Raw genomic sequence first — 26,778 nt, 5'->3', positions numbered from 1 at the left:
GCGCTCGAGAACATGGCACTAACCGTGATTTCATAGCATTAAGACTAGCACGAGTCAGGAAGTTTGGGAGAGCGCCCATGGTGAACTAAGAAACTCTGCACAGTAGATGAGAAGAGATAACTGGTTCTATTGCAGAAATTGCTTCAAGATGATGGTTTCGAAGATATTATCTTGGAGTCACGACCCTGGCCACAGACCAGATGAACCAACCTTGAAAAAGGTCGATAAACCGACAAATAAGGGGATTATACCTGGGCAGAGTCTCTGGATAAGCAACTAGACTTGAAATTGACAAACTTGCTACAGAGTTTGTGCGAGGTTGAGGTAGACCAGACAATAACGTCGACTACATAGTAAATAGTTCTTAGAAGAAAACCAAGGCATACACGAAATCTGCAAGTTGGATATTTATTTTCCTATAAACTCTTATTGCCACCCCCTTACTTTAGCTCACGGTTATGGTTTCAATCTTTTAGAAGCTTAATGACCTCTTCTGCTCCTCTATCACCAGATTCTAGGGCACCCTCGATATAGCCCTTCCAGTGACGAGCCGTTTCAGTGCCCACAAAGTGGATATTTTCAAATGAAGCTTGAAGCGACCCTCCCAGACGCGAAAGGACCCCAGGGGGGGTTACAGGGCATGGACACCCTCTGCTGAATTGTTCCTGGGCCCAATCTTGCTCTAATATACTCAATGGCATTTTGGCTTTCTCGGAAAGCTGTGGCCCATATATAGACACCACTTGCTCGAGGATTTGGGTATGACGTTCGGGCCTGGAAAATGTTGACCACTTTCGGCCAGGTTCACCGACAACAAAACATGTCAACGAATATTGGTTGTCTGCAGGGCTGCTGCTATCCCGAGTGAGTGATGATGGTCCTTTAAAGGAGTGCGTGAGCCCACAAAGACCGTGATCCTTCCACCATGGTTTCTCATATATCAAAATCACCTTTGTATAGTACCCCAGATGGGTGCTGCTGCTGAAATTAAGCTTTTCTGAAGGAAGTGGAGGCTCAAAGACAACTTCTTTATACAAAGGCGTTGGTAATGAGAAGATTAATTTCTTGCAGCGATATTGAACTCCGGAATCAGTGGTCACAACGACCTTTTCGGAGTCTTGGGCCACTTTTGAGACGGGGCTGTTTAATATAACAGAGCCTGGCCGCAGCATCGATTCAACGCCTTTTGCTAGACGGCCCATTCCTGAAAAATAGTCAATTTTACTGAGTAGGCCACTCTGAGGGTTATGCTCTTTCTCACCTTGTCTTGCTCGCAAAAATTGACCGCCATGCTTTCGATCAGAACGCATTTGTTTCAATCCACCACCGAGTCGGCAATACTCGAGAAAATACAGAGCACTCATCTCAGATGGCTCGCATCCTAACATTGCACGGGTCCATAGAGTCACATTCTCCAAGGCCACGGTGCCTAGCCCCTGTGTCTGAACAAAATCTTCCATGTTCATGCCGTCGTATTTCACTGCGTTTTGGTCATCAACAGAGTGACAAATATCCTCAACATTGTCTCTGATTTCCCCCACCTCCTTCTGGTACTTTGAGGATATCTAAATGGGCATTGAAATTAGCATGTGTTCAATGTTCAGGAAACGGTATTTTAAGTAAGAGGACGACCGCACCTTGGGTGTTTCACCATAAGGAAATCTTAAAACTGCACCATTGGATTGCTGAACTATACAATCCCCATCTGTCGCCTGCTCAATCAAATCCAGCCCTAACCTTTGCGCCAAAGAGTAGGCTCGAGATTGATTGGAGTCATTGATCCAGGCCCCGCCAAGGTCAATCCCCCCTTTTTTGCCTCTTCCTTCTACCTGCTCAGGTATTTCCACAGCTAATAATTTTCCTCCAACACGATTTCGGGCCTCGAGGACAATTGACGAGAATCCTGCCTCTTGGACTTTGTAGGCTGCCTGTAGACCACTAATACCCCCACCCACGACAATCACGTCAACGTCCTGTGACCGATATAGTCAATCACTGCTACTTTTGCTCATGCCGTTGTCCGGCTGTCTATTTGGCTCAATGGCAGCAACAGCTTCCACCTCAAAGAGAAACCCCGGGGCAGCCAACTGCTGTACCGGGATCAAAGTAATACCAGGACGATGACCGTCCAGAAACTTCTCGGTAATTTCTGCATGTACTCGGCGATTGGGATCATAGTTGACAATATAGTATGTCAACTTGACAATATCCTTTGGAGAAGCATTGACAGCAGCCAGACAATGACCCAGATTTTGATAGGCTAGTTTCACCTGCTCTTCATATGATGCAGGAATGTAGCCGGTGCTGTCTCGTCCGACTTGGCCGGCTGTATAGACCAATTTTGCCGGTGCATCAACTGTGACAACGTGGGAATAGGTGACTTTAGGGTAGCTCTCCTTTGGGTTGTGAGTTTGAATAATCGGCGACATGGTGATATAGTAAATCGATGTTATTTTTTTGGTTTGAATAACTGGGATTTTTTGGTGATGATTACAATGCGGGGAACTTCTAGAGAAATGCAATTATTGAAAGTTAATACGGTGCTTATATAGTCGAATGTTTGTTGGTTACCGAAGCGCTTCTGTTACGAGAGTCTTCTTATTGATGCTCGGAGGAGCCGAAATGCTCGGCTTGACCGAGATCACTCAACCAACAACCGACACATCAATATTGTGCATAGATCGTATCAAATAGGTTATTCCTACCGAAACCCGCCATTTCTTGATTGCAAATAAAAGCATCCAATCATACGATCCTTTACTAGTCTTAAACAGGGTAATATGGTTATATGGTTGTAGATTGGCAATCTTAATTTGCAGTCAGGAATGATGATATTATTCATTGCTAATGTTGAGTTTTGACCACCAGGTCTGGTGCCATCTTCCATATTTTTAAACCGTGTACCTTTCGAAAAGTCCTCACTGATCTCGTGCAGCTCGATTGTTATCGTGTATTGCCCCCAGTTCTTGTTGACAACCATTGTCAAATAGAGCAAACCTTAAGTTCCCTTGGTCATTTTTTTCTCGGTTTAACCCAAAACCTGTCGATCTCATCTGCTATGAGGATGGTCCTTAATCAGGGTATATCTCATCGTCCTTAAACAACTCATTTCATTTTTCATTAACCCAACAAAAAAAAAAACTCCATATCAAAGCATAACAGCATCATATCTATCGAACACGTTCATCGAGCTTTGCTAGCTTGGTTTGCGGCCTCTGTTGAGGGAAAAAAAAAAGGTTAGATATCACATAATAAGAACAGCTGATAGAAAAAGAAAAAACCTACCTCTCCTTGTAGCATCCTCCAACAAACCCCGGTCCACTTCTGCCTGTGGCAAAACGACATATCTGACCACACTGCCACGGATAAACATATTCTTCACCGACGACAAATGCGGGTATTTGTCCAGATCAAGTACGTCCACATCGTCAAGCTTGATGTTGAGGTATTGATCGACCGATTTCAGCGTGCCGCGGATACGAATATCGTTTTTGAGCTCGACTGTGACGACGTGGTTTGTGAGGGTTTTGAAGAAGCTGCGATTCAATTCATGCCCGAGTCAGCAATGCTATTTTGGGTTCTGCGATTCGGACGAAATAGAAGGAGGGGCGCTCACCTGAAGAACAACATGGTGCCAGGTTAACGCGGCTGCGGGGCCGGATAAAGGAAGTGGAAAATGAGAAGATTCGAGTCGCAGGGCTTTATTTCATAGCCTTGCAGTGAATATTCCAAATGGCGTAAGCTGCTGTGAAGCTCTAGCAAGCTTCCAAGAGAGTAGTGTGCCCAGAAACTGCAAGGGAACGAGTGGTGTGCGTGCTGGTTCTGGCTTGTCAAAAGCGGATTGCGGAAAACCGCGACATGTGCGGCTTGGTCACGTGATTATATAAGAAGTATACAGCGGACAAAAGTCAAGTCCCTTGATTTTTTATGTATCGATGCAGTTTGGTTTCCTCCCAAGGTTCCTCTAGGCAAAATCACGTAATAGTATGATAGAAAAGATATTGGTATGGTAGACTGGATGAGGAAGAGAATATTGATACGACAACATGCAAAGGAAATTGAGGGTGATAACGCGACTGGGGTCGGTTTCGGAATTCATAAAATCGACAGAAACAGTTGCATACAGGGGTATATTCAAATTGAAAGAAAGAAAGAAAAATTCAAATGCTAAAAAATCAAAGTCCTACAACTGCGATGGCTGGGCCGAGGCTCGACGCTTCGGTTTCATGGCCCAACCACACAGGGAGGTCCAACCGGAACTGTTCTTGCGGCCTTCATCAAACACAGTGCCGACTCCCTTCAGAAGGTCCTTGTGCTCTCGTCCCATCTCAATCTGCAGCCTCAAAAGCCATTGTTCCCACATCCATCCACCGAGTAAGCCGGTCATACTTGCAATATCGACCGTGCTACCGACCGGCCCCTGGACAGCCTCACAATCAATCTGGCTCTTCACTCTTGGGTTGGGAGTTTCTCGGACTGGCTCCGCAGGTACGGGATCAACTCCCATAGGGAGAAACATCCACGCCCGCCTCATATCAGCAAAGTCGTACTTCTTCAGGCGGGTAAGGAATGTACGGGTTGGCGCTGGGTCGTAGCCGCGCGTCTTCAGGTTAAAGGCAAACTCGACAGATGCCGCAGAGCCATGTGAGCCAGCTCGCGCAATTTCAGAGTCGATCACAAAGAACTCGAGGTAGCCACCCGGCTTCAAGCAGCGGTAGCATTCCCGAAGGCAAAGGTCGAACTCGTCCATTTCTTCTCCATCTGGGCATTGTGCCTTTAGAAGCGCGTGTAACGAACGAGCAGAAATGACATCAAATTGGTTGTCCCGAAACGGTAGTCTCCATAGACAAGGGACAGATACTCGTCTGTGGTTTGCGGGTCCCTTGATGTGGCTGTTGACTTCTTGATCCTTGCGGACAACTGTATAAACCTTGACATTCGGGCAGTCATTCGCCAGATGCCATGCCCAGCCGCAGGTTGCCTGGCCTCCAAGATCAAGAACTCTTAGTCGACGCTTTCCAGCATTTCCGGGGTTTCTCAGTGGCACGGTAGCCTTAGTAAGACGACGTCCAGCCGGGGAAGAAAGAAGACTGCCACCATTAAGGAATCGCATAGCGTCGATAGCCCACACCGACTGCCACAGCTGAGCAAGCACCGTTTGTTCCTTTTCGAGCTTGCAGAACAGGGCTTGGTCTGCCAGAATTCCCGCCGCTACAGACTTGCGGGGAGCTTGCGAAAACGGACCTTTGTACTCTGGCCGTTCTGGTTTGACCAATTCAAACTTGCCGGTCAATGCATCGAGGTGTTTGTCCCTCAAGCCAAGGCGCACAGATTGTACGGCGTCGAAGCGCATATTGCTGTGAAGAAAAGTGTCCCGTCGGCAGTATTGACGAAGTATGAATTGGAATCCTCGCCAATATATTGAATCCATGCTGGCAGGTTCCGGAGGGGTTGACGAAACCGTCGATTGCTGTACAACTTCGGAAAATCGCACAGACTTTCGTGGGGGTGAATCTGCCGAGGATGACGCAGGGCGTTTCTCAATATCAAGGGTCACGATTTCCTTGTTCGCTTCATTGACTGGGTTTGATTCATTGAGTGCTGAAAGGTATGCTTGCTGGGCGGCAAGCCACACACTAGTTCGGTCGAGGTTAGAAACTGCCTGTCGTTTCAATTCCTCATCATAAGCATCGTCGTATTCGTACACAACTCCAGTTCTATCGAGCTCCTGTACAGGGCTTTTGCTGTCAAACGATGTGCTGCGTCCATGGTTAGAGTTGCTGATTCTCACTGCAGTTACCGGAACAGCAGTGGGCTGATCATCAGTAAAACCCTCTTCCGGTACCTCGACAACCTGTTCCACAATCTGGCCTTCGTCCCGAGCCCAGGGAAGATCGTAGAATCGCGCAGCAACTGCTGAAGTTGGCGGGTTCATCGCACTAGGCAATGACCACGTATGGCGAGACTTTGGGTCCAGAGAAGAGAAGAAGCCACCCGGAGAAGGGATGCTGAGATCCGTGAAACTGTAACCAGACAGCTCGGAATCCGGAGTGGCTTCTTCTTGTCTTTGCGGTCGAGGAACCGTGGTAGAAAACTGCCACATTTCGTCGTTGGTCTCTGAAGTCTCAGACCACGGCTCAGGAGAACTCCCTAGTGGAATATGTTGAAGTGTGGCAAGCGCATCTGGAGGAAGCACAACTCCGTCAATGTCGGGGCTGGGTGATCGGACGGTGCCCTCAGTGAGTGGTTGTGGAACTGTGGCTTCTTCAGACCGAGAAGGGATATCAGGAAACCTGCTCAGAAGCGGATTCCAGTCTTCGCTTGGGGCTTCGATCGCACGTTCTTCTTCAGCCGCGAGGCCGGTACTTGAACCACCGGCGCTGCTTGGTACATCCGAACCATTACATACACGAATGACTCCGTTGTCCCAATCTGCATCAGGAAGCGCACGCAAATCTGGGGTGGCTGGTGCGCTCAAGTTCGAGATTTGGTCCGAAGATAGACTGCCATCTAGCGAAGGCGGAGCATGCAATGCCGGGACATGACCCGGTAGCATGGACAAAGCTGCAGGTGACACTGGGATTTTCGGGGGAGGTGTCGGTGGTACCGGAGAACTCTTGTGTGGATTGTGAAGTGACGGCCACAGAGCTGCTACCGGTATTGTGATGGTCGGGTATCTATTCCGGCTGTTCGTGGAGTAGGTCGAGCTCCTGATGGAAGATGACACCAGGCTACTTGGCCTACTCTCTGTGAGTGATGGACAGGATTCGTCGTCAGTTGCGTCGTATAGGTCGTCAAAGGATTCCAGTCCCTGCTGCCATTCCTCGTCGGAGCACGACGAAGATGTTGAATGCGACGAAATAGGCGTTGATAGACGTTTCGCGGTTTCGGGCGAGAAGGCCATGGCAATCTTGATCGAATGCAAGCTTTCCCGGACACCTATTTCGTTCTTCCGAACCTGTCCATCGGGAGAAGGTTCATTCGCTTCGATTATTGTATTAAGTGTTGGTTTGCGGGCCAGCCGCAAAGGCGAACACAACGTCGCAGCCTGGCGGTTGTAGTCTGCCATTGTGATTCCAGATCACTTGTCGATGAAAATATATGAGAGAGGAGGAGTAAAATATTAATAAGTAGTAGAGGGCACGAATTTGCCCTGATCTCTTGCCGAAATTGAAATGCAAACAAAAAATATTAGCGCGTACAATTCTTATGAGAATCTCAACATGGTGTATCCGGTCAACGGAGGGAGTCTTTGTCCAGCAAAGATTGCAAGTCAGTATTAGTTAGAGACAGAAAGAGATAAACGGTAGAGATCAGGGACAACGATATGGCAGAAACGAAGGGGAAAGAAAAGAGTTTGGGGAGGTGAAGCACAGACAATCCGAATTCAACGCGTCGCGGGGGTAACTATAAACTTATAAAAAGAACATCTGCGGGTTGATGATCTCACACTTCGCATCCTCCACACCGGATGCCAAGTGGCTAATGCAATAGTGTGTAGCAAGGAGGGGGTCCTATGGCGTCGATTGGTGGGCGTTGGCATCCTCGTGAGCAGTCGGCGCGAACCCGTATACATTTTACCCAGTTTAGCGGATGAAACTGCAGGCGGGCTCCAATGAGACGCACGGAAACGGCGAATTTCTGGTGATCGGTCTGGCATGGATGGTGATTTGGCGGCCTGTTGCATCTTTAGACACATCTGCAGGCCATGGCAGGCCAGAGATTGGACGAGCTGTAAGCGCCGTGTTCTATCTTTAGAGCCAGGATGGCGCTAGCGCATGCGGGCCTGGTCCATCACACACGGTGCTGCGAGCACATCACAGCAAAGGTTCTGGGCACGGCCGACACATCCAGATTTGAGCGTGCGAGATCTGATGCTGGGCTTGAGTGAGTCATGGCGGAGCAGTTCTTGACGCTGTCCAAAACTTGCTCAGTTCTTGAGTTCCTCAGGGCAGGCGCCAAGCCTTTGTGGTACTAGCCGTATATGGCCTAGTGGGGTGTCGTGTCGTGCTAGCCCAAAGAGGATAGGCGTGTTTTACCTGTTTTACCTGTTGTACCTCTTGCTGCTTGTTTCCTCTCGCTGCAAACTTGCTGTTCAGTCAAGGCTACAAACGGAATAACACTGAATAATACTAAATGATTATGTGCACAGGAAGAGTAAACGAATAAGACGACTCCACGCTAACATCCCATATGTCGAGCTTTGGAATATCAGCTTACCCGGATAGCCTCTACGTCTCCCGGTGCAGAGTGACTCAGATGATCAGTCATAATGCGTGGCAAATCCTCGAGTTGATTCTCACGATAAATCTACTCGTGCGGTTCGTTTGAGTCCTTTTCTGATACACTCCACGTTTTGTCAGCCGGATAGAGATACAGGATAGAGGAAGCCTCCTTGTTAGAGTGCCAAGTCACCACGATCAGTGGCACTCTCTCTTATCATTACTCATACACGCCACAGTAGTCATCAAGACCGATCGCAGCATTTTCTTTAAAAGGGCCAGAAGATTCATTCTTCCTTGTAACACACAACAGGCCAGGAAACCTTCAACCATGTCGCCATGCAGCTAGCCTCCAGAAGAACCCTTGACATCGCAACCCCCCTTCACGCTGCGGGCAGCGGAAAGGGGCCAGGGCTTCTCAAATCGGCTAAATTCGAGCCGGACAGTCTATACCTTCTCTTGTCTGACATCGGTGACAGTCTCCAGTTCCACTGGGGCCTATATCTAGCCATCACTGCCAGTATTGGTCATATATTCCACTTTATCTGCGGGCCGCGAACGGGCTTTCAATGGGCCTTTCAGACCAAAAAGATGCGCGAAAACGCCATTCCGTACTCGGTCACCTTACTCACCGGTGTGAAGATAGCCGACATGGACAAGTGCCTTCAAGTACCGTTGGCGAACCGTCTAGCCAATATCCACAATAGCGAATACCTCAGGTCTCTCCCTGCCGAGCGGATATCTTGCCTGGAGTGGATCAGAGAGGCGCTTATAACTCTTGACCAAGAAGGATATATCAAAATGGTTGGGGACGTCTGGGAGCTTGAGACAGAGGCCTGGATGCAGGCCGCCGAGAACAAAATGTGCAAACGGCGGACAATCATTAACAGTCAATTCTGCGATTTAATCGGTCGGTAGTTTCCTTGTCTCACGGGGTTTTTTTGGTGTTGGGTGAGTCAATGCTGGAATGCAGGCATTCCAGACTCACGATGTGGCTATTCATAGATACCATAATATAGCTCAACGTATAGTACCAGATTTTATTGGGGTTCAAAGTGCCAAGTGCAGATCACATCAGTAGGTCCAGTAGATCGTAAGCAATCTTTTTTTATATCGACGTCGATTCGATCGTTCGAACTTCGATGGCGGGGCGATCATGTGATATCCCATTAAACAGCGGTGACGTCGGATCGCAGCTTACACTCTGGCCGGTCTTATCAAGAATTTTCGTGGACAGCCAGTCAATCCCGGTCGATATTAACTGCTGCTCGATCTTCTGTTTTCCGTACTCTAAATCAATTGACCCATTGACATTGAAAATTGAAATTGAAGCCCTATTACAAAATCAGAGAGAGAAAGAGAGAAAAACACCCCGCCATGTCTCCGCCCGCAATCATTGCCCCCTCGATCCTCAGCGCCGACTTTGGAAAACTCGGCGCAGAATGCGCAGACACAATCGGCCGCGGAGCTGACTGGCTTCATGTCGACATCATGGATGGCCATTTTGTCCCCAACATGACATTTGGTGCACCCGTCGTAACCAAGATCCGCTCGCACGTCGCAAAGCCGTCCACACCGGGGGAGCGAGGCACCTTTGACTGCCACATGATGATCGCTGAGGTAGGTTTATTTTTTTGTTGTTTGTTGTTCTCGCTGCTTTGAAGATGCTGTTTTTAGAACACATTCGCTTAAGACCCGTGGAGTGGGATGCGCGGGTGTGACAAAGTGATCAACGGACGATGATCGTCCGGGGTTTCGTTACAGCACAACATTCAAGCGCCAGTCCTAGCGTATAGTTGCAATGACTACGTATTGCTCGATTATTTGGCCTATTGTATATTCCAGCGCATCCATGTTTCTCCTCTCCTTTCCAACGTCCAGCCTCTGATCTGTCGATACACTCGTTTTGGTACCCTGCTAACAGGTATTGGGATAGCCTCAAAAATGGGTTGCCGAATTCAAGGCCGCCGGCTGCGATCTGTACTGCTTCCATTATGAAGCCGCAATCTCGTCGACCGCCGCCAAAGAGCCGGCCGACGCCCAGACGACTCGCAACACCTCCCCCCGAGAACTCATCCGCTACATCCACGAACAGGGAATGAAAGCGGGTATTGCCATAAAGCCTGATACATCAGTGGACGTCCTCTGGGATATCCTCGAGAATAAGGAAGAGGCTGAGCGGCCAGACGTAAGCCCTTGACAAGCTTTCCGAAAATACGCCTTGCTCAGCTATACTAACTGACATGAACAAAAAGATGGTCCTTGTAATGACAGTCCACCCTGGTTTCGGCGGTCAGAAATTCATGGCTTCAGAACTGCCCAAGGTCACAGCCCTTCGCAAAAAGTACCCTAACCTGAACATCGAAGTCGATGGGGGCTTGGGACTGGGAACTATCGACCAAGCAGCAGATGCCGGCGCCAATGTGATTGTTGCCGGATCTGCTGTGTTTGGCGCTCAGGATCCAAGGGAGATCATCAGTAAGCTGCGCGAGGCCGTCGAGTCGAGACGGCATTGACTCGATGTGGCCTATCCGGCACTCTTATAGGTTTGTTTCAGGCAAATGACGAGCATAAAAAATACGTAGATAATTGATGACATATACACATGAACATGCATATTTAAATATCAATAATAAGAACCTTATAGTTTATCAAAAGCATAACCAAACATGACTGGTATTCGGTTTGGTTCACAAACGTAATCAGGCTGAACCTAGCTGGCTAAATGTAAACATAATAGACAAGAAGCAACAAAAAAACATGCAATGCACAGCAGAAACCAACGACACACTCCGTGAACAGGGTCTTGGTGTCACTATCACAGGTATCCCAAATCGTTGACTTCATCAGCATGAAACTCGTAAAAAAGAAATGAAAAAATGAAAAGAAATTAGCCGACCCTGGGGATATATCCGGAATAAAATACTATTAGTCTCCAGTCTCTAATATTCAACGCTAACACCGGCCTTGCTAGCATCCTTGGGGTCTTGTTTCTGGGGAGCCTTTTCTTCCTCCTCTTCTTCTTCTTCTTCCTCCTCCTCCTCCTCTTCATCCTCTTCATCCTCTTCATCCTCTTCATCCTCTTCATCCTCTTCCTTCTCCTTCTCTTCCTTATCCTTCTCCTCCTTCTTCCCCTCCTTGGCAGCAGCGACAGGAGATTCGGCCTTTTTCTCCGTCTTTTTCTTAGCCGCTTCGCTTGTTTCTGTATCCGATTCTCCTGAATCGGTTGTTTCTTCTTCCTCCTCGTCTTCATCGATAGCATCTCGTTGTTTCTTAGCGGCGTCCTCCTTTCTTAATGCTTGAAGGTCCCCATCTTTAGGCGCTTCGGTCACCGATTCTCTGATCTCCTTTCGCACCTGATCTTGCTCGTCTTTGTTGGTAACGGAGACGATAGAACTACGGTGGTGGTCGATCAGACCCAGGACATCGGCATTCTCAGCCCGGAAATTGGCGGTGGACACAGCGGCCGTTTCGTCGGCGAGCGAGGGGCGTTTGAGGGGTGGCACGATTTCTGGCGCGACAGACGTACGCCGGCCCCCTGATGGCGGTGATGTTGAATCCTCTGTCTTTTCGTCTTGCGACGCAGAGGTCGGCTTTGCTTCAGACGCGCTATCGGCTTTTTCAGTAGTGCTCTCAGCGGACTCGGTGCCCTTGGCTGAGGGCTCTGTTGTCGGTGCTGCCTTCCCATCTCCTTCTGTAGTTGGGAGCTTCGTGCCGAGCTTTTGGAGAGCATTCTGTTTGGCTCGGGCAGCTGCCTCCTCACCTGCCAATCGCAATGTCAAGGTGCGCTGGTCTTCCTTGGTCTCGGTGACGGGAGGATTCTGGATCTGGATATGGGGACTGCCACTCTTCGGGGCGGCTGGGGGTACCGGAGCTCGTTTAGGGGTCTCGACAAAAGGAGCAGCGGGTTTTGTTTCGGAAGAAAGGCCATCTGGGTCATTGACTGCGCCAATCTCCATCTTGAGTTCTCCGAATTCGTTCCATTCTTCGATTTGCTCGAGATCCTTTTTCAAAGCTTTTGTTTAGTAACTTCCTTCCCTTGCTCAACTCTGAAATAACAAACCACTTACCCCGATTATGGTGCGGTACTTGACAAGTCCAGGCAGTTTGCGGCCTTTGGAGTACCGGCCCCATAGCCTGCGGGCAGCATCGTCGGTGGCAACGTCGATGGCGCGGAAAGGGATCTTGTTGGCCTTGAGGATGGTCTCGAGTCTCGAAGTTGCAGTGATGATGTGCGAAGAGCCCGCCGTCAGCGAGGTGTAAAGATAGAGGGTATTGTCTGCCATTTTTTTTTTTTTTGGTCGTGATGGTTTTATCTGACCCCTTGCGAGTGCGGGGTAATGCAATGCTCTGTGGTACGTAGTAGCAAGACACGAGACACGGTCACAGGTTATGGCGTGGGTTCGAGCAGAGGTAAAAGCTTATTTTTCTGTTCCTCTTCAAAAAGGAAAGGTCGAATCCGAAAAGCCAGTCTCAGGATTTCGCGATGGCTCAAAAAGGAGAGAGAGATATGCCACGCTGGAAGATCACGTGGAGTGATGATCGGTTTCCCCGCCTGCAGCTAGCTACTGATTCGTGCACGAAAGGAAAGGCAAAGCTTCTTCAAGCCAACTGTCTGTCTGTTTCTCCAGAAGAGAAGTGGAACAGTCCTGTCAAGGAACTCTGCGAGGCATTGACGGAAGTGATTTGCGTGGGCGAGAAGGAAATAAAAGCGTCTGGCAGCAAAAGGCGTCATCGTCATCGGTGGAGACCGTCCAGGGGCTGACGTCAGTTTTATTTCTTCACTTCTTTTATTTCCTTCATCATGGCGACTTCATTTTATTATTTTACTATGTGGTGTTAATTTTAGATGGCCTTCGTCCTTGATTTGTCAGATTAATCTTGGTTGTTCTATTAATGTCAATTTAACACGGATTGTATACATGTATATACTTCAAATACGTCAGGATATTGCTTATACTAGTTGATATAACGTAGATGTATATCTATATAGAGATTTATAAAAAAAAAATTGATTAAATCGTTGACACACATGTGTAGACTACGATTAATTAATGTTAACATAGAAATTGGCCTGGAATGATATTTATAGGCAAATATATACTTCACATCCGATCCTCAACACCAACCTTCTATACAACGTCCAGATGTCATATGTACATCAATATCTTGGAAAATCCGAATCCAACTCTTCCAGCCTATCTACCGATATACTCGCCACTAATAATAAGCATACCTATACTCCGGCTTCCCCATACTCGACGCCCTCATCTTCGACCGCGGCCGCGAATTCGCCAACCTCTTCGAGGCACTCCCACTACTGCGACTCCTAGACCTCGACGCCGTAGGACGCCGCCGCGGCCGCCCTCCCTGCTCGTGCGCCAGACGTGCGCGGCCTCGCTCGTCCTGGTTCTGCGTGTGCGGGTCGTCGCGAGATTTCGACGAGGGCGATTGTCGCTCGACATTGCGGAAGACCGCTTCGGACGGTTGGTTGAAGTCGCCGGGGTGGGGGGATTTCATGTTTTTTTTTATGTAAAGGGAAAGAAAGAGTTTGGGAGATCGACTGGTATAAGTTTAAATGGTGGGAGAGATTTAAGGTTCTGACAAGAGTTTAATGTTAAGATATGCTTATTTATATACCTGGATCGCCAACCAACGTGTTGTCAATATGCCGTCATGAGGCAAATAAAGGGTTCTCACGCCACTACTGTCAAATACTGGCATGAAAACAAGGTGCCAACCTTGTTTGGTTCCATGGAATGTATCGATTGCAATGTATAAACATTGAGTGACGAGAATAACATGCCTATTAATACGGCGTCTTGCAAGTGGTTTACAACTCCGTGGCGTTTTCTTAGCGCCACTGCCGCAATTTAATCCATAATTCTGTTATTTTGGAAGTCTACGAGTGGTGACTATTGAACGTATACATATAGATCAGGGTGTTGCTTCTTCTTGTATCGCAAATACGTAGAACTTTTAGGCATGCTCCATACAAACCAGCCAAACCATTAATGAAGAGACAAAAAGAGTGCTAAGCAAATTGGGCAGGTGTTTGAATAAAGATGCGTGCCAAAAGATCTTGGTGTACTCTTTGATAGTATCTATCAGTTGCAGAATTCGTGACGCTCAACATTCTACACAACAATTTTCAGCGCCTTCTACCTTATTAATTTTTTAAAATAAGATTCTAAAAAATTTGTATAACGATACATATCTGTATACATAATAATATATTTAACTTTCTAAAATTGAGCAAGTTATGAGGAAAACTTGACTGGTGGCTTGCGATAATTTTTGCGGGAAAAAATGCCAAGAGTGTCATGGGTTTTACAATTTCGACTTTGATTGATAATTTCTCACTCAAGTCTTAATAAATTTTGAATAAACTTAAAATATAGAATATATAGCAGATAACGTATATGTTGTTTAAATTATATTTACAAATATTATAATTTGGGAACAATTACCTGCTTACGAGTCGCTAAGAGTGTCATGAGTTCTTCAGCCAACAGATCGCCTGCGTTAAGCGCCAGCTTTGCAGGGGTGCACAGCTAGCTGTTGCACCTACCCCTCCTTCTTACCCTGACGAACAGTCGTTTGTATTTTCCCACCCATCATGAAAAGGCCTTTTCCTAAAGCGTGCCAGTACATTATTGAACTGTTTTATCCTGTTTCCTATTATGGCCTGCAATGGTCTCTTTAACGCACAGCCACTACACAATCGCGTGGATATGCGCTTTACCACTAGAAGCAGCGGCAGCTCGCGTCATGCTAGACAAAACCCATACGCTACTGCCTAAACCTTCCACCGATTCCAATGCCTACGAACTTGGCGAGTTAAATGGCCATTATATTGTCATTGCCTGCCTACCAGCTGGTGTGTACGGCAAAGTATCTGCCGCGACTGTGGTATCTCGCATGCGTCTAACCTTTCCCCGGCTTCAATATGGATTGATGGTGGGAATTGGAGGCGGGGTCCCAGGTAAAAACAACGACATTCGATTAGGCGATGTGGTGGTCAGCAAACCAGCAGGAAAGCATAGTGGAGTGATCCAGTATGATTATGGCAAGGCAGTCCAAGGTAGCCAATTTGAGTCAATAGGCACCTTGAACAGACCACCACAGACTCTTTTAACGCATATTGGTCAATTAGAAGCAAAGCAAATGACCGAAGGCCAATCTAAAATGGTGCGGGAAGCCCTGGAACAAAATCCCAACATAGAAGAAAGATTTTCGCCTCCTGAGCAGCACACAGACTTCTTGTTTCATTCCTCCTATCACCATGTTGCTGGGGAAGATGGCTGTGAAAGGTGTGATAAAGAACAGTTAATCAAACGACAACCACGAGATGCAATGGCACCTTATATCCATTATGGGTTGATTGCATCCGGAGATCAGGTGATGAAGGACTCAGAGACCCGAGACCGACTAGCACAGCGACATGGAATCCTCTGCTTTGAGATGGAGGCAGCAGGCCTAATGAATGAGCTTCCAACGCTGGTGATCCGGGGGATATGCGACTATTGCGACTCTCATAAGCAGAAACAGTGGCAAGGATATGCAGCTCTAACAGCAGCCACTTATGCAAAATCACTGTTAATGGCCATCCCAAGCCAGACGAATATTGACCTGATGAAAAGCAAGCAAATGCGGCACTGGATGGTCTCGCTCGCAAGAAATCCACGGTTTATCGGCCGTCAGGATGAAATCACGAAATTGGAAGAGTTAATTACCATGCAAGATGGGCCCAGGAGAATGGCAATCACTGGGTTGGGAGGGGTTGGCAAGACCCAGGTAGCCCTTGAACTAGCATACCGCATCCGGGACCGAGAGCCGGAGTGCTCAGTCTTCTGGATTCCCTGTATCAGTCATGCAATGATTGAGCAGATGTTCCTCCACCTTTCACAGATACTCGGACTTCCTGATGTGAGTCCGGCGGGGGCTAAAGAACAGGTTAAGATATACCTCAGTTCTAAGCAAGCAGGAAAGTGGCTCCTCATTTTGGATAATGCAGATGACACAGAGATGTGGTTCGAAACCAGTCATACAACGTCACCTCTTGACGACATCCTCCCTACAAGTGAAAAAGGTCGTATCTTATTCACTACCCGAAACCGAAAACTTGCTATGAAGCTAGCACCATTCAATGTTATTTCAATTCCAGATGCGGATGAAAAAACGGCAGTCAACATCCTAGAGAGGACATTGGCAGACAAGGGCTTACTTCAAGATCCTTTAGCATCCAGAGCTCTTCTTAAACAACTAGCCTTTCTCCCATTAGCCATTTCACAAGCATCGGCATATATTATTGAAAACAATATCAGTTTGTCGACCTACCTTGCACTGCTCCAAGAGCAGGAACAAGATGCTGTGGAACTCTTGAGCGAGGACTTTAGGGACCCAGCACGCTACAAGGATACCCAAAGCTCTGTGATCACTACCTGGTTGATATCATTCAAGCAGATCCAGAATCAAGATCAATTGGCAGCGGACCACTTATCTTTCATGGCCTGTATCAATCCACGGAATATTCCTCAATCCCTCCTTATTAAACCAACATCCAAGAAACAGGGGATCGACGCTCTGGGGCTTTTAAATGCATACTCATTTACAAACAGCCAAGATATGGGTATCAATATGCATAGACTCGTGCATATTTCAACCCGGAACTGGCTTCGAAAGAATGAATTATTTAGCCACTGGATCCAAAGGGTGGCTGATCATATGCAGAATGTGTTTCCAGATAATAAACACGCCAATCGAGAACTTTGGCGGGAATATCTTCCTCATGCATTAGTACTTGTGCATGAAAGTGAATTCACTGTACACGAACACAATTACCTTGGTCTGATCGAAAAGGTTGCAGATTGCCTTGTCAGTGATGGAAGACATCAAGAAGCAGAGATACTTTACCAAAAGCTGATAAGGATCAATCAGGAGAAATCTGGCTCAGAACATCCCTCAACTCTGTTCTGCATGACTAACCTAGCATCCACGTACCGGAATCAGGGTCGGTGGAATGAAGCCATGAAGCTGCAGATGCAGGTAATGGAGACACAGAAGACAGTACTAGGAGTTGAGCATACCGATACTCTGATCAGTACAAATAACCTGGCATTGGTCTATATGTACCAATATGAATGGAATAAAGCTGAGAAGCTGTTGGTGCAAGTAGTGGAGTCAATGAAGATAGTGCTAGGAGCCAAGCATTCTGACACTCTGATCAGTATGGGAAACCTGGCATCAGCCTATACAAGCCAGGGCCGATTGAATGAAGCTGAGAAGCTGTTCGTGCAAACATTGGAGATACAGAAAACAGTTCGAGGAGCCGAGCACCCTGACACTCTGATTAGTATGGCGAAGCTGGCATTAGTCTATATGAACCAGGGTCGATACAATGAATCTGAGAAGCTGCTGGTGCAAGCAATAGAGACACAGAATACAGTATTAGGAGGCAAGCATCCTGTCACTTTGATCAGCATGGTGCATCTAGCATCAACCTATATGAGCCAGGGTCGATGGAATGAATCTGAGAAGCTGCTGGTGCAAGCAATGGAGATACAGAAGATAATACTAGGAGCCGAGCATCCTGACACTCTATCTAGTATGGAGAAGCTGGCATTAACCTATATGAACCAGAGTCGATGGAATGAATCTGAGAAGCTGCTGGTGCAAGCAATAGAGGCACAGAATATAGTACTAGGAGCCGATCATCCTAGTATTCTAGTTTGTAGGGGGCATCTAGCATCAACCTATGCGCATCAGGGTCAATTGAATGAAGCAGAGAAACTACAGGTGCAAGTAGTGGAGTCAACGAAGGCAGTGTGGGGAGATGAGCATCCCTCTACTTTAAGAAGCATGGATATCCTTACCAATATTCGGAATTCTCAGGGAATGCCCCTTATTGCAAAACGCTCTGACCTGCGAAACAAATTATCTCTCTATAGAAAGTTTCGGCAGCATCTTGGCAGCTATGGTAACTAACTAGTCGGCCTATGAAGTGTAAATTAATCTACTTTATGCTTAAAGAAATTAGCTACTAGAAAATCTTTGCCTAAGCTAGAAGGTTAAATAAAACTTATAAGATATGGATTAATTTAGCATCGCTATACCCTTGTATCATTTAGCTTAACAGAAAGTGAGTTAAAATATAAGAGTAGGTTTATCTTAAAACTTTGGACAAATATACAGTATATGCATAATATTATTGTATCAATTGATTCTAGTATGGCAAGGGAATGTACAGCAGAATAACGCACCGACTTTCGATATTTATTCCCCAAACTAAATTTATTCGTAAACAATGTTTAGCTTACCAAATCGACAGTCCTCTTAACTACGTTTTATATGCTTGCAAGTTACTCCAAGACTAGTGTATGGGATAGCCAAGAAAAATTCACAACCCATGTAAAGCCAAGTGCTGCAACTGTGGGCTCTCAACCAATTCGTTAAACTGTGCTCGGTTCCACAAGAGAATCCGCGACAATTCCAGTGTCACGTATAAAGGAGACAAGGTGTAGTACAAAGGGGTGGCGGATTCACCTGACAAGAGACAAGTCGGTGGGCGATTTTGCAATCGCTTCAAACGTCGACTAGAGGAATAATAAATAAAAAAAAAAGATATAATTGTGGCGCGTTGACGAGGGTGGTTTTGCATTCTCACAACACAAGAATCAAATCAGTGACTAAAATACGACCGAGCGACAATCAAGGAGTAATGAGCAAGTGTAGAAAAAGACGTTAACGTGGTTAGGTATTATTTTCACATCATCCAACTCGGATTCCCCGTCTAGCAGCCTTCACAGCACTCGATGCATTCAAAGCAGCACTCGCAGCTTTCCTCGCAGAGGAAGCAGCAGCACAGGGTGGCGAGACTAAAAGAAGTTAGCGCTTCGAATTTTTATATAAAAGTATCAGTAGCACACATACCAAGCACCGAGACACCCTCGGTCCTTGCCGCCACGCTGCTGTTCCTGGTATTGTTGTGGAGGGGGCTAATAATTGTAAAGTCAGCGTCGCTTTTCAATGAATGCGCGCGATTATCGACAGGTCCAAAACTCACTTGTTGGTAACCAGGCTGTTGCGGGGGAGCATATCCTTGTTGGTAACTGCCAACAATAGTTAGTACCGCTGCCGCTCCACACCAAATATAGAATCAACATACGCCTGAGGAGGCTGCTGAGGAGGGTAGCCAGGGCCAGGAGCGTAGCCAGGGCCAGGAGCGTAGCCAGGGCCAGGGCCGTAGCCAGGATCAGGGGGGCCTCCATACTGCTGCTGATGAGGCTGTTGTTGTCGATCGTAGTAGCTCAGATTCGACATTATTGCGCTTGTTACTTTTGTTTGTCTGAGGGGGAGGATCGTAATCAGCGCAAAGCAATCGGTTTGGAGGACGCGGCAAGTTGAGGAATTGACCAACTGACCTTGATTGAGAAATCGGGTTATATATAGGGCGCCAGGGAGGCGAATTACAGATGATGGACGATGAAGCGAGCGAGAGTGGACGAGAGAGATCGGACGAGAAAGAACGGACGACACACCGAGAGAGAGAGAGAGAGCAACAGCGCAATTGTCAGGCTGAGCGGTGGATCACGTGTTGCCGGCCTAGCCCCTGTGATTGGCCGCCATTGAGGATTCGAGGAACTACGCCAAGCGGGGATTGGCCAATCGGGACCCGAGGTTGAAACGATCCAAGTTTCGCTTTCTGTTAATAAGAGGAACTGGTTGGCGCTTATTTATTTATTTTTTATTTTACTTAAATTTTATCCTATTTTTTTTGGGTCGTGCTGTTACAGTTTAACTTTCCAGGCTCTATTCTGTTCCGGTTGGGCGCGGCTACCATCCACTTATATACGAGCCGACAGCCGGTGACATTGTATTTAAAGTATGCTCCGAAGTTATTCAGCTCCAGCCAGGCAGCGGCATTATTATTATTAAACTGCAGATTGTGGAGCTGGCTAGCCTCGATCCGGACGAACAGCCAGACTTGGTTCTGGCGGTCACCCACCGCTACTACGTATGCTCAGAAAGTTGACGCGGTGGCTTGCGTGGAGTGTGGCGCCGCGCTCACGTGATGCCCCAGCCACTATCAGCCACACGCAATGGTCAATATCAAGTAGTATCAAGAAGTATCAAGTATATATCAGAATTAGTCGATTAACTGCGTCGCGTAAACAGACACAAAAGAAGCAGAGAGTATATACAAACAGAACAGTAACCAAGAAAAAAGCCACCTCGAATACAAAACTTGGACATCAGTCATTATATGAAAGCTCACAGTAAACCCCGAACGAAAAAACAGACACATAAATCATAAAAGAAGAAAAAGGGAAGAAAGTCAAGAATTGAAAAAAAAAAAAAAAAAAAAAAAAACCAAACAGTAAAATATGTATCAAGAACAGAATAATAAAACATTACGACCTATACGGCTGTCTGTACGAGATAGGGGTCGTCTACAGTCAAGGGCTGGGATAGATAGTAGTGGCTGTCCAAAGATGGCGCAAGGCTCATCCCTGGAAGAGAATCAGCAACCATCTCAAACCCGTCGCCCAAGGCCGTATCCCACTTCAGCGGCATAGTGTCATATTCGCTAGACATCTCGGGGCTGGTCTCCGGCTGAACGACTGTAGGCGCAACAACGCTAGAGGTCATATCGGCAGAAGGAATCTCCTCACCCAGCAAGTACTGAACATTATCGAGCACAACTTCCTCCTTCTGCTCCATCCAGTGCTTCAGCACTTCCATAGGTGGGAGGTTCCCACCACCCTTGCCTCCGCGCTTCTCGCTGTCTTTACCACGACCGCCACGTCCGCGCTGGCAAGGGTTGAAATGAGTCCTACGTAGATGCGCTGCCGCATTGTAGTTGGCCCCATACCGCTTGCCATTACGGCACGCTTTGCAGTTGGCAAGAAAAGCCTTGTCTGGAGAGATGTCCACGCAAACCCAGACTTTGCGCACCATTGCATGAACTCGCTCGATGTGACGGCGGAGTTCGTGTTCACCATGAAACCCTTCGGGTTGGTCAGTGCAAAGATGACAATAAGTCTTGGGCCGTGGCGGCCGTTGAAATGACGCTTTGGGGATGGCGGCCACCTCTTTCGAGGTGCCGTCTTCAGATGAAATGCGGATCATCCGATGCTGGCCATTTGCCGTGCCATTCGGCATGCTGTCTGTGTTAGAAGATACTTTGGGCGCAATCGGCCTAGCACCTTGAACAACTTGTTCTGATGTGCGCCGTACAGTCCTAGACTGTTGGGTAATGGAAAAATCCGAGGCATTGCTCTCGGCAGAAAAAGAAACCTTCATCTCCTGTGCAGCAGATGAAGGGGATAACGAAGTAGGAAAAGATACAGGATCTGGGGCAGAAGAACAAGAAGAAGAGGAAGAAGAAGAAATTGGCACATGATCCATGTGGCCAATTGAAGAGACAGAAGGAAAACCTACGTCCTTAGAGGACGTAAGGTGTAGAAAATCAGAAGAAAAAGAAAAATCGGAAAGTTGCTCCGGATTCGACTCTTTGGAGTCGAATCTGACCATGCCTAATCCTCCGCATAAAGACTCTGCTGTTGTACTACGGCTCATTTCAGTGGCTTGAAGCGTCGCGACCGTCAACTGGTCTGACGTCAACCCCGCGAACGGGGAAGTCTGCTGCATTTGCTCCTGTGGGAGCTGATGCTGTTGCATGACTAGATTTTCATGGGTTCCCATCGACATGTCAATGTCAGAGGGGATGGACAAAGTGAAATCGGAGGTACCTTGACCTGGAACATCTCCCAAGCACTGCTGCGCGTATTCCGAGGGCGAATATTCGTTGACGTTCAAGTTGTGAATATACGAGATGGGCCCAGAAGATTGTCGCCGTGCTTCTGGGTCACCGGGTATCCGTTGTCGTCTCGACGGAATTTGCTGGCTCTGCGAACGCACCATGGAGGCGGGACGAGCGGACAACTGGTAGGTCTCGTGTCCAGCCTTTTGGTTGCTTGTTGACTGCCGCCGCATCATGAACGAGGAATTCGTCATGGTGGATGGATCCAGAGGGACGGATGGGCCAGTTTGTTTGACCGCAGGGTTCGACTCAGGAGTCTGCCAAGTGTCAACCAAGAAGTAAAAAGCCAGGAACAAGGGGACGAAGCGCTGGGGACGAGAGACGAAAGCATGCAAGAGCACTCGCACGGATGGAATGAGAAATATAGACATACGGTGGCACGTCGCTTTGCAGGAGTAGAAATTCCAGGAATGGTCCGGGGTGTATCCTGTCGAGTTCGTTTGCCCAAAATGTCCGAAGGTCCAGAGTCGGTAGGAGTCGTCATCTTGCCATCTGAAGTCAAGGTGTTGTCCGTGATAAACTGACTGAGTCGGCGAGTCCAGAGACGCTTTCGTTCCGCTTCCGATAGGTGCTTGTGTTTACTCCAAAAGACGTCGCGATAGCCAGAGACCGCCCGAGTGAAAAGGGCATCATCAGCAGTAGAGACAGCCATGGCATGGGACGTTTGTTTTGCTCTCTAGTATGTCCTCTCCTGGTGTTTGGTGGTGGAGGCTGGAATCAAGGTCAGATTTTGAATGGGGAAGGTTCAACGGGATACGGAGAATTTGGCGTGCTGAATTTGATGGTCAGTAAGTATTGATGGATAGAAGGGCGGTACGGAGTAGTAATATTGATGAACTCACCGCTGATGGTTGCAATATGGTGGAATCGAGATGGCGGTGGACGTCAAGTTCGCAAGTCGCTATAGGTATCGAGATAATAACAGGAAGCGAGAAAAAAGGGGGCAGTTACCGAAGAGGAAGAGAAATAATAACAGGCAAGAACGGGGAAATAATGGATGGGAAAGATCAGCAGGAGATGGGGGGGGGGGGGGGGGGGGGGGATCTGGAGATGAGTCGAGTCGAGTCGTCCGTCAGACAGCCGACTTAGTCGACACAATAATAACGCTCCCAGTGCGTACGGGGTAGTAGTATGCCCAGAGAGTGAGACTCAGAGAGGAAGAGTCGAGCGAGGGCCTCCCCCACCGCGGTCGTTGCGTTTCGGAGGGGGGACGGCTGGTTCTCAGAAGGCCTGGACGGGGGGGGGCAGGCCCAAACCGGTGGTCGTCGCTAGCAGCGCGAGCTCTCTGCTCTGTCTGGATGCTGTGCAGCCAAGCCAAACCAGGAGCAGTGTGGATGGGGACGGTGAGACGAGTGGGAGGAGGAGGACAACAGGTTGAAAGTGAGGCAGCGAAACGGAAGCACGAGCCCGGATGCCGGACCATAGGGAAGGTGCAGCAACGCGCCGCTAGTACCAAGTAGTTGGCACTAGTTTCCTTTCCTGCTGCTGCTCGTGACCTCCTTTACTCTAGGACCAACTTAGTAGTTAGTCTTGGGGGCTTCGCTGCAGGTTGTTGGGTACGACTGATTTATTATCATTTACCTAAGGACATTACCCGATTGCATTGATCTTATTTAATATCTTCAAGTTTCAACCCAGATACTACTAACTAGTCCCTCCGCGATGTGATCGAATTGATCGAATTGAGGACAACGTCTTGCTAATACTGCGCCCGTCCCATAAGACAGCCAAAGACCGGGCGCAGCCGGATAAATCGCCCTAGAAATGGACTCGGATTATTTATAGCACTTGAACAGTTGGTGGACGCTTATATTGGAATAGTTCCAACAATATGGACGCCATTTGAAGAGAACCATTCAACGATTCGTTCTCCGAGCCAAATCAAATCGAATGTCGGCGGCGCCAATACGCGATTTGCTATCCGGCAATGCTGTTGGATTTGGGATGGATCAACGCGTTCTAGATCTATCGATCGCCATGGTCAGATGCCTCTCTCCCCGTTTGCTGCACAGAGTACAACAATGCAGGCCTACCAGGGCCATGTAACAAGTATACGTCATCAGCCCTGGGCCAATGGGGACGACGATTGGGTTTGAATCTGAGCCATCGGTCCTTGTATTCATTCCGTGATTGGCAGGTTATTATTCTCTCAGCTGTGAAATCGGATACATGATACATCTCTTTTTTCCTCGGGCAGAGTGGGTCTTGGGCCGCCATTGCCGGCACCGGCCCGTCGCGGACCAGTACCGTAATTTTACCCTGCGCCCTGAAACCCGGCCCCACCCGCTCAAATACGGTAATCTCCGGTTACCACTCTGTACTTGGTACTTACTCTTCTTGAATCTGACACGAAGTAATAATATCGCGAGCCTTAACAGTAGTAATAATAATATCAAGGAAAGACTTGGAATGTGTTGAACTGTGACGCAGCCATGTCTAAAGAATACGCAGCGGAATATGGATTGGCGCAAGGCTGAACTGACAGTCATATCACTTTATACATCTCGGAATAATTGATGCCGAGAGAATACATGTATATCAAGTGTAGGCAGCAGCAAGAATAACAATAGCGATTGGATACACAACCTATATACGTTGAATAATTAGAGCATAGTTTGTGAGAATACAACTTGATGCCCAACTGGCAACATTATTGAATCTGCAGTTCGAACGGGCCGATGTTGGCCGAACCGGGCAACCCAGGCGAAGCGCTGACACTTAGTAGTACTGACAGGTATTAATAGTTTTGTACGGAGGAAGAGATGAATGGTATTGTTAGTATTCTTCCTTTGTTCTGTTGCTAACCATGTATCACGCGAGGCGTATTTCCGTCCAATCTCTTTATATACACCTCGAATACGCCTAGTTAGAGCTTCACGTCAACCACATCACACTTATTACCTTTAGCAGCCTCATATGTATTGGATCAATCACTTAACTTTGCCTGAATAGACTAGTAGTATGATACACGTTTTGGGTAGGCCAATCACTGGCCGTGTGTATAGAAACGTTGGTTGTGATTTAATTAATTGGGTTGTCATAATGCATATATATATTGGGAGTCTGGTCATTTGTGGCTCTCCGGTCTACATATGTAGTGGATTATGATCCATCATTTGCGTTTATGCTGCTTAATATGATGAGGTGAAGTATTCCCTGGAGAGCCCCATTTTTTTAAACACGTGCTCTCGTTGGCACTCTTGTGAGTGCCAGAATGATGTACTAATTTATTCTATTGAAATAGATCCTGAAATTGTGTAGAAACTTCGGAAATTCTCATTTGGCCATATACATAACAATAACTCATATTTCTCACAATAAGGTTATCGAGAAATTTCTCTGGATATGAAAAAGATGACGACGGCCGCGTAGTGTTCCTCCATAAAACTTCGCTCGGACCAACGACCTGTGCACCAATGGTATCTACATATGCTCAGAATATATATTATATCACATCAGAGACACTTTTGTATTTCTCCGGTTAGCCATCAGTACATATGTAGTAAAGCTTCTGGGCTGTGCTAAAGACGCGGCTTCGAGGCTGTGAGGCTATCCACGCCATGTTCCGCCGAAGCCGCCTAAAATTATTGCTGCCTCAGCCTCGTCGGTTCACTGTTAACTACATGTATGTACTGTTGGGGAGTCGACTTAGCGTGATGCAGAGTCTCTGACCGTCTGTTCGTATCCTCGAGCAAGGCTGAAAGCCAATATTAGGCAACGAAACTCATGTGCATGAGGGCATCAAACATCAAGGCAGCTCTACATTATGGCCCAGGTTGCAGATAGCCTATAATACACAGACAGTATAAAAATCTGGTTTAAATAAGATGCAAGCTTCGCCAGCTGGTATTTTGGAAACACCCCTCGCCCTCTCCAACATCCGTTCCCCTAACTGAATCAACTTACTACACCATCCCTATTTCAACACCCAAACATGTCTCGTGATACCCTTCTTGATGATGAAAAGGTGTTGCGTGCCGAAGACATCAGCACGCGTAGATTCAACGACCGTGGAAATCTTCGACCAGCGTTACGGCTCGATGAAAACAAATATCCCGCCATATTGGGTGGTTCTGTCATAAGGACGGTCCTTATAGAACAGGGCGTTTCTCGGAAGGTAACCCTTAGTAAGAAATAGCATTTGAAAAATATCTATGATGAGATAAAACTAATAAGTCCATCTATCTGCTTTAGGCGCGATTGACGCCGTTTTATCGGAGAGGGCATCCAACGCCTTTCTAGCGCAGCGAGGTTTTGCCACTGGACTGGCAGAATGCGTGTATAAAAACAGAGCTCAAGGAAACACGGTCTTCCCCGGGCCTATGGCCACTACCGTCCAGGCCATCATTGGAGCTGTCTTCAAAGACAGCAGTGAAAACTTTACGGCCGTCGAAGGGGTTATGAAGGCATTGGGCATCTCTTGGCCCGAGTGATTTATACATGACAGGTAACAAGCCTTTCACTCTCGTCAAAGCAATTGAGTTCAGAGCAACCGCTTACATTAATAAGACTTGGAAATCTAGTTATTCTTCGCGAGGGCTCTTAGAAGCCTCTCTATTGGGGCAGGAAGGTTGATGGGACTATAAAAAGAGTAAAATTCGCATTTTTAGAAGCATGGTTAGGTCTAATTGACCGTAGCCTTGCTTTGGAATGGGGTTTCGACATTTATAGTCCCACCCACTTGCCCCGATAGAGAGGCTTCCATCTGCCCTTACGAGGGGGAAATAGGCC

General features: G+C 47.5%; 11 protein-coding genes across 11 annotated transcripts; 4 read left to right on the top strand and 7 right to left on the bottom strand.

The window, feature by feature from the left end:
- Window positions 1-464: 464 nt before the first annotated feature.
- TRUGW13939_10937 (uncharacterized protein) lies at window positions 465-2,429 on the bottom strand (the record flags this gene model as incomplete). The annotated part of the gene is made up of 3 exons (XM_035494047.1): window positions 465-1,565; window positions 1,638-1,973; window positions 2,160-2,429. The coding sequence occupies 3 exons, from the start codon at window positions 2,427-2,429 to the stop codon at window positions 465-467; spliced, it is 1,707 nt and encodes a 568-aa protein (XP_035349940.1).
- Window positions 2,430-3,183: 754 nt separating this feature from the next.
- Window positions 3,184-3,630, bottom strand: TRUGW13939_10936 (uncharacterized protein; the record flags this gene model as incomplete). The annotated part of the gene is made up of 3 exons (XM_035494046.1): window positions 3,184-3,215; window positions 3,286-3,536; window positions 3,617-3,630. 3 exons carry the CDS (start codon window positions 3,628-3,630, stop codon window positions 3,184-3,186), a joined length of 297 nt encoding a protein of 98 aa, XP_035349939.1.
- A 553-nt stretch (window positions 3,631-4,183) lies between these two features.
- TRUGW13939_10935 (uncharacterized protein) lies at window positions 4,184-7,069 on the bottom strand (the record flags this gene model as incomplete). Its single annotated transcript, XM_035494045.1, has 1 exon — window positions 4,184-7,069. The coding sequence occupies one exon, from the start codon at window positions 7,067-7,069 to the stop codon at window positions 4,184-4,186; it is 2,886 nt and encodes a 961-aa protein (XP_035349938.1).
- A 1,492-nt stretch (window positions 7,070-8,561) lies between these two features.
- Window positions 8,562-9,140, top strand: TRUGW13939_10934 (uncharacterized protein; the record flags this gene model as incomplete). The annotated part of the gene is made up of 1 exon (XM_035494044.1): window positions 8,562-9,140. One exon carries the CDS (start codon window positions 8,562-8,564, stop codon window positions 9,138-9,140), a length of 579 nt encoding a protein of 192 aa, XP_035349937.1.
- A 459-nt stretch (window positions 9,141-9,599) lies between these two features.
- On the top strand, window positions 9,600-10,738 carry TRUGW13939_10933 (uncharacterized protein; the record flags this gene model as incomplete). Its single annotated transcript, XM_035494043.1, has 3 exons — window positions 9,600-9,842; window positions 10,159-10,410; window positions 10,478-10,738. 3 exons carry the CDS (start codon window positions 9,600-9,602, stop codon window positions 10,736-10,738), a joined length of 756 nt encoding a protein of 251 aa, XP_035349936.1.
- A 426-nt stretch (window positions 10,739-11,164) lies between these two features.
- Window positions 11,165-12,508, bottom strand: TRUGW13939_10932 (uncharacterized protein; the record flags this gene model as incomplete). The annotated part of the gene is made up of 2 exons (XM_035494042.1): window positions 11,165-12,226; window positions 12,293-12,508. The coding sequence occupies 2 exons, from the start codon at window positions 12,506-12,508 to the stop codon at window positions 11,165-11,167; spliced, it is 1,278 nt and encodes a 425-aa protein (XP_035349935.1).
- Window positions 12,509-13,442: 934 nt separating this feature from the next.
- TRUGW13939_10931 (uncharacterized protein) lies at window positions 13,443-13,742 on the bottom strand (the record flags this gene model as incomplete). Its single annotated transcript, XM_035494041.1, has 1 exon — window positions 13,443-13,742. One exon carries the CDS (start codon window positions 13,740-13,742, stop codon window positions 13,443-13,445), a length of 300 nt encoding a protein of 99 aa, XP_035349934.1.
- A 1,173-nt stretch (window positions 13,743-14,915) lies between these two features.
- TRUGW13939_10930 (uncharacterized protein) lies at window positions 14,916-18,209 on the top strand (the record flags this gene model as incomplete). The annotated part of the gene is made up of 1 exon (XM_035494040.1): window positions 14,916-18,209. One exon carries the CDS (start codon window positions 14,916-14,918, stop codon window positions 18,207-18,209), a length of 3,294 nt encoding a protein of 1,097 aa, XP_035349933.1.
- Window positions 18,210-18,992: 783 nt separating this feature from the next.
- Window positions 18,993-19,544, bottom strand: TRUGW13939_10929 (uncharacterized protein; the record flags this gene model as incomplete). Its single annotated transcript, XM_035494039.1, has 3 exons — window positions 18,993-19,099; window positions 19,155-19,333; window positions 19,390-19,544. 3 exons carry the CDS (start codon window positions 19,542-19,544, stop codon window positions 18,993-18,995), a joined length of 441 nt encoding a protein of 146 aa, XP_035349932.1.
- Window positions 19,545-20,642: 1,098 nt separating this feature from the next.
- TRUGW13939_10928 (uncharacterized protein) lies at window positions 20,643-22,699 on the bottom strand (the record flags this gene model as incomplete). Its single annotated transcript, XM_035494038.1, has 2 exons — window positions 20,643-22,304; window positions 22,421-22,699. 2 exons carry the CDS (start codon window positions 22,697-22,699, stop codon window positions 20,643-20,645), a joined length of 1,941 nt encoding a protein of 646 aa, XP_035349931.1.
- Window positions 22,700-25,981: 3,282 nt separating this feature from the next.
- TRUGW13939_10927 (uncharacterized protein) lies at window positions 25,982-26,480 on the top strand (the record flags this gene model as incomplete). Its single annotated transcript, XM_035494037.1, has 2 exons — window positions 25,982-26,174; window positions 26,242-26,480. 2 exons carry the CDS (start codon window positions 25,982-25,984, stop codon window positions 26,478-26,480), a joined length of 432 nt encoding a protein of 143 aa, XP_035349930.1.
- Between the last annotated feature and the right edge of the window lie 298 nt (window positions 26,481-26,778).

Source organism: Talaromyces rugulosus, chromosome VI (assembly GCF_013368755.1).
Source record: "Talaromyces rugulosus chromosome VI, complete sequence".
Taxonomy (NCBI): Eukaryota; Fungi; Ascomycota; class Eurotiomycetes; order Eurotiales; family Trichocomaceae; genus Talaromyces; species Talaromyces rugulosus.
Note: the sequence above shows the minus strand (reverse complement) of the source record. Positions and strands in the feature narration are given on the sequence as shown.